The sequence below is a fragment of the Sinocyclocheilus rhinocerous genome, unplaced genomic scaffold (genome assembly GCF_001515625.1).
Source record: "Sinocyclocheilus rhinocerous isolate Xijiao unplaced genomic scaffold, SAMN03320098_v1.1 scaffold1648, whole genome shotgun sequence".
In the NCBI taxonomy this organism is placed as follows: domain Eukaryota; kingdom Metazoa; phylum Chordata; class Actinopteri; order Cypriniformes; family Cyprinidae; genus Sinocyclocheilus; species Sinocyclocheilus rhinocerous.
The window spans coordinates 15838-22490 of record NW_015647958.1 but is presented as its reverse complement, the minus strand read 5'-3'; the positions used below and the strand labels follow the sequence as shown (position 1 = coordinate 22490).

General features: G+C 34.6%; 1 protein-coding gene across 1 annotated transcript in view; it reads left to right on the top strand.

Annotated features, from left to right (window-relative positions):
* The window catches only part of LOC107709430 (glycine receptor subunit beta-like), a 37100-nt gene that overhangs the window by 14631 nt on the left and 15816 nt on the right, over positions 1-6653 (top strand). The window contains exons 4-7 of the mRNA XM_016513904.1: positions 1146-1213; positions 1436-1560; positions 3142-3224; positions 3378-3518. Coding sequence (XP_016369390.1) covers positions 1146-1213; positions 1436-1560; positions 3142-3224; positions 3378-3518 — 417 coding nt within the window. The remainder of the gene's footprint in view (positions 1-1145; positions 1214-1435; positions 1561-3141; positions 3225-3377; positions 3519-6653) is intronic.

Below are 6653 nucleotides of genomic sequence, written 5' to 3'. Positions count from 1 at the left end.
GTGCTGTTAAAAGTTTTAGGCCCTTGTGTAAAAATGCTGTAAAATGAGGATACTGTCAAAAATAATGTCATAAATAGATTTTCTTTATTAATTAACTTCTGTTAACTAAATTAAATCAACATTTGGTGTGACCATCCTTTGGGTTTAAAGCAGCTTTTGCCCTAGGTGCATTAGAGCATAGGTTTTCAGGCAGCTTTACAGGGAGGTCTCTTGAAGCATCTTGGAGACGTTCCCACATTTCTTCTGGATTTAGTCTGTCTCAGTTTGTTCTGTTTCTTCATGTCATTGCAGACAGACTGGATGATGATGAGATCAGATCTCTGTGTGGAGCACTGGCTGTTGTCAGGCTCCTTGTGCAAACAAAAATCTCACTGGATTATTACTGATTAATTAATGACAAAATGAATGTTTGGAAATGTAAACTGATATTTCCTACTGACACACTACAGCAAAAGATAGAAATAACTTACTTCAAACCATTTCTTTAGCTGGTGAAAATGCTAGTGTTTTGATAATTTTGGCCACCACTATATATATATAAAGCCCTGTAAATAAGATTAATTCTATTTTAATATATCAATTAATTTGATTTAAATATATCAGTATTTAAGATATATGTATGATAAATTTATTTAAAAACTATACAAGATATGGTCATGGTCAAATGTAGTTTATATTATTCTCTCTATATATAGAAAAAATATAAATTTTATTTAAATTTATATGGAAATATATTAAATATATCTCTTTTTTCACAAAAAAAGTCACAAATAACATAATGGATGACCTCATTAGAATGATAATTTAATCACAGTGTCAGAGAATGGCAGAGTGTGTATTGTACAGAGTAATTGGAAATTCTCTTCCGTGGTGCTGCTGGGGATCACAAGACCCTGTGGAATTAGAATGTGTCATTCTGAACCCAGTGGAATAAGAATATGTCAGAACGAAACTCCATTAGATCAATGGGCATCTGCTACAGTCCCGAGTTCTCACATCCAACAGAGCACAAAATATGCTCACATTTGAGAGTATTTATTTCGCACTTTGATGAATCTGAGAATAGGACACATCTTTTATCCTACACGCATGGCTGATGTCCATGATTATATTCCTCTGAAAGGCATGCTATCATGTGTTTGCAGGTATCCCAGTGGAGGATAAGGTGAACATCTTCATCAACAGCTTTGGGTCAATCCAGGAGACCACAATGGTTTGTAAAAAAACATTAGTTAGTATGTGTCTGTACTGTCTATTTATTCTACCCACCTAACTGTTTTTACATATCTTTTCTTTGCATATTTTTTGTTTCATATTAGTCATTTATGCACACAATCTTGTTAAATGTTGTATGTTTGATTGATTTTAAAATATATTTGTCTATTTTTATACTACAGTATGTTGTACCAAGACAAGTTGTATGTTTCATTTCCAGGATTACCGTGTTAACATATTCCTGCGCCAGCGCTGGAATGACCCACGGCTACGGTTGCCAGCTGATTTTAAGTCGGATGCATTGACCGTTGATCCAAAAATCTTTTCGATCATTATCTTCAGCAAGCATGAAAACAAAGCCAAAACAAATCCTGGCCAGGACGCGTCCTGGGAAAATGGCACGTATGGTCACCCTACATTAAAAGAAATAACTTTTCACATGGTAGTAAAATGTACTGCTTTGCTCTGTAGTGCAAACATACTAAAATATGCATTATACTCTATATGGAAATAAAATTATTTTGCTGTTTTGGTTAATAAGCCACAAGAGACCTACGTTATTATTACATATAGGGGTTGTTCATATTCTGGATGTTCTAGATAAAAATGATAAAAATGCGTAATGCAGTTCATTGTTTCAAGCAATATGATAATAAAAACACCAGTGTTCAGTGTATAGTTATCCCTAAATTATTTGCTATTACTAAAACTAATCCGAATAATCAATTTATCCACCATGTAATATAGTTCATGAGGCCATTTACAGTAGCCAAGCAACATAGTAGTTCATTAGCATCAAATCATCATATTAAAATGATTTCTGAAGAATCATGTGACACTGAAGACTGGAGTAATGGCTGCTGAATAGTTCAGCTTTGCTATCACAGGAATTAATTACATTTTAAAATATATTAAAATAGAAAACAGTTATGTTAAATTGCAGTTATATTTCACAGTATTGCTGTTTTTACTGTATTTTTAATCAAACAAATGCAGCATTGGTCAGTATAAGAGACTTTAACATTAAAAAGTCTTACCGACCCTACACTTTTGAATGGTAGTGTAGATGAATGACATTGCTGCATTTTGTGATTAAATTTTAAAGTAAGCCAGGCTTCCCAAGCAGTCTTAAAGTAGTCACCATTCTTAGATTTTTTTATCATATAGGTTCACTTTCAAATCTTATAATCTAATCTCTTTATGAGGTTTCAGAAAGTTTAGCGCTTTGTATCAAAGAATATCAGTGCTTGATGCATTATTCACCAGATGGTTTGCAGTAGATTAAAATTAGCCCTAAACAGTATTTGTAACTATGTAAAGAGATTAATATGAAGAAAACTGTTCATACTGCTTTTATAATAGAAACATAAAAGGGTGTCACGTTTCAATTTCAAGTTTTTAAAGTGCTATTTCCCCCCATTTCAAATCTGGCCCTGGAGTTTATTTATTTCACAGATATGAAATGCTTATTGCACCTCTGGCAATGTGTCCTTGTTACATTTGCTTCGCTGAAAGAGCTGTTGAAATGATTCTTCCCGTATTCACATTTATCATTTGACACTTTTTCACTATATATTTATCTTGTTGTTTTTCTTGCTATTTATTCTGTTCTGATTCTTAACCGCAGCATATTTAGATAGCAGGATGTTTGAAGCTATGGCTGTTTGGTCAAGCTGAAAGGGTCTTTGTGGCATCTTTGCTTTTCCATGTGTGAGAGAGCCTTGGAGTGAGAATCTCACCCCACAGCCTTCTTTACTCTCTCTCTCTCTCTCTCTCTCTCATCTGCTACTGCTGCTCCACATGCACCCAAGACTAATGAACCTTGCAGTGTGTGTGTGTCTATCCTCTCTTCACATACTCTCTCGCACACATGCCGTCTGTTCTAAATTCTAAAAAACTATTCAAGTAAATTCTCTTTTTTTTCAGGTTGTCTGTCACTCTTTCTTGCCCTCTGGACCTAACACTGTTTCCTATGGACACCCAGCAATGCAATATGCAGTTAGAGAGCTGTAAGTGAAATAAACACATACCCACACAAACTGGTACTCCTGCAATAGGACAAAACTACCTAATTTTATATTTATTTTAAGAGATGGAAATAAGGATGAGGTGAAATGTTCATGTAATGTTGTGTGTGTGTTTTTTTTTGTGTGTGTATGTAGATGGCTATACCACAAAGGATCTCGTTTTTATGTGGCAGTCTGGAGACCCTGTTCAGATGGATGAGATTGCTTTACCACAGTTTGATGTAAAGCAAGAGGACATTAAGTATAGAAATTGCACAAAGTTCTACCCGGGAACAGGTATGGATTGACATATAAATATACACTTATATTTACATACATATTAAAGGAGGGTAACACAGAAAGAGGACATAGTGTTCAGCACGGCAACAGCTCAAGAATAGCGCGCACACACACACACACACACATGCAAGTGAGAAAACGCTGACCTCATACCTCTTTTACACTCCTAATTCAAACTCAGATGAATCAATACCTCTGAGATGGGTAGCTTGGCAGAACCACCTCAGTATTAGAGCCAGAGTCTTACTGTAGCATTAAACACTTGGAATGATCACGCGTTTCTTTTTTAATGAATGTTGTGGTTATGAAGTATCTTGTTAAATGGTAAATGTTCATGCCTGAGTACCTTCTGTTCTCTCATCAAGCTCTAAACACCTGATCCATTTCTTTGTGTGTGGGAACTGTATGTTCTCTTTTTGTTCCCACACCCTAGCTATGATAGGAATAGCATACTACCATTCCACCCATGCTATTTCTGCAGTAACTAATTACATTAGTTAACATGAATTATCAATAAAAAATACTTCTAAAACATTGATTAGTCTAAGTTAATGTTAATTTCAACATTTAGTAATACATTATTAAAATCAAAAGTTGTATATGTTAATATTATTTAATAGACCTGAGCTAACATGAACTTACAATGAACAGCTGTATTTTTTATCTAACATTAACAAAGGTAATTAAAACTTAAAACAATAACAAATTTATTGCTCATTGTTAATTAATGTTAGTTAATGCATTAACTAACTTGAATTTATGAAACCTTGTAAAGTTACCTTAACATTTGCCACTGTTTTTTTTTTTACATACTATTTCTAGTGTACATATCTAACAGTATGCAAGTATTTCATTCTGAACGTAGCTGGTCTCTTACTTTATTCACAGATCTTAGATATAGCTACAGTATCTATGATGCTGCTGCATTCTGAGCCTGAGGCAAGCTGGCAGAGATGTTAATGATAATGATACTGTTAATGTTGCTATAGACTGTGCACAGCATGTTTGCCATGTGATCTGTGTAGTTATGTTTGTGTTTCATTTTAGGAGAATCTTATCATGGCCAAGAGAGCTCAACACGTTGCAACTTAAGAAAACGCATGCAAATAGAAAAAGCACCAGCAAATTAAGAAAACAACTTCATCAGTTTGACAACACATGCGCTGCAAATACTCACGATACAGAAATGCGCTACAAATACTCGCAATACAACCAAATACAGAAAGGCGCTACGTACAATGTGACCAAATACAGTACAAAAGTACAAATAAAGCAGCACAGACCACAATGGAAATGTTTCAAGGGGACCCCCAACAACCTTTACGAAAATTAACCATGGTTTTATAGTAATAACCATGTTTTTGGCATATTGATTACCATTTGTATAACCACAGTTGTACAAATACTATATGGTAAACTATGGTTAGTGTAGCAAAACCATGGTTAATTTGTGGTTACCATGGTTTAACTATAGTAACCTTTTTTAATAGTAAAACCATGGTTAAATTTATTAAGGGAATTTGTAAAAGTAAGTTTACATAGCGTTTTCAGAGTTACAGTAATTGTATATTTTGTCAGCTTATTTAGGCTAATAATATCCAAAAAATCTAAGGAATCATGATCAGGATATATAAAATAAACAAAAATCTCACCTTTCAGAGTAGACATTGTTAAGCATGTCTCAACTAGGTTCATCGCTTGTTGCAGTTCCCTTAAATGTTTCCGATGGTCTGTGGGTATTTGCAGCACGTTTCTGTATTTGGTTGTGTCATCGCAGAGTATGGTGTGAATACCTGGCTTTAGTACTACAGTGTATGCAACCCCACTGCCTTATCAGTAAGGTATCAAGACCAAACCTGAAATGTGTTCCATTTAATTCATTATAGTGGATTCTCTTTAAAAGGAACTTAGTGTTGTAAGTCTTTTAAAAGTCCTAATATATTTCAGCTTTTATATATTTAGTTTTTAAAATCTAAATCTCAAGCCATCCAAGATGTAGAGTTTTTTTTTTTTTTTTCAGAATTTGGGGAAATTTAGCATTACATAACTTGTTGAATAGTGGATTCTCTGTAGCGAATGGGTACCGTCAGATGAGAGTTCGAACAGCTGATTAAAACATCACAGTAATCGACACGACTCCGGTCCATCAGTTAATGTCTTGTGAGCTAAAAAGCAGCAAACCATAGCTTCCGGCTAAAAGGTCCTCTATCCATAATATTGCTTTTTATTACAAAGTTGTATGAATCAGGAGAGAAATACACACAGAGCATAGTGAAAACAGTCCAAAACAGTTCCAAACAAACATCAGTGGATTTTGATGTGAAAGGACAACAGGGAATGTACTTTTTCACTGGAGGAAACGTTATTATTGTAGCGAATCAGCTCAAAGGGGAAATATGAATAATTAATCATAACTAGTTATAACTAATTATAAATATTTAGATCCGCTGTAAGCATTCATTTGACCTCTTAGTGTCAACTGTCTGTTAATTCTAAGAGCGTTAATTTCCTGGTTAAGGAAAATAACTTTCTTACTGTACAATACTACTCAGAGCATGTAGCAAAAATCTGCATGATTAGGGACTCCAGTTATGAGCAAACAATGAACAACGTCAAGTGTGATACAAGTAAGACTTTATTAACTACATAAACACTTAAACTAGTCTAACATACACACACACACACACGCATACAGTTGGTATAGGAAAAGGGTTAAAGCTTAGGCAGTAAAAAGAAGAGAAATAAAAACATGAAGCTATGGTACCATTTGATATTCAGCAGATCTACAGCCTGAAGGAAACATCAGTTTCTTAGTTCAAACACACCTTTGTAAAAAGGTGCAAATGATACTTAAAGGGGTCATATGATGCTGCTAAAAAGAACATTATTTTGTGTATTTGGTGTAATGAAATGTGTTTATGCGGTTTAAAGTTAAAAAAACACATTATTTTCCACATACTGTACATTATTGTTTCTCCTCTATGCCCCGCCTTTTTGAAACGCGTCGATTTTTACAAAGCTCATCGGTCTGAAAAAGCGAGGGGTGCTGTGATTGGCCAGCTATCCAATGCGTTGTGATTGGCCGAATACCTCAAGCATGAGACGGAAATCTTACGCCCCTCACCATACTGT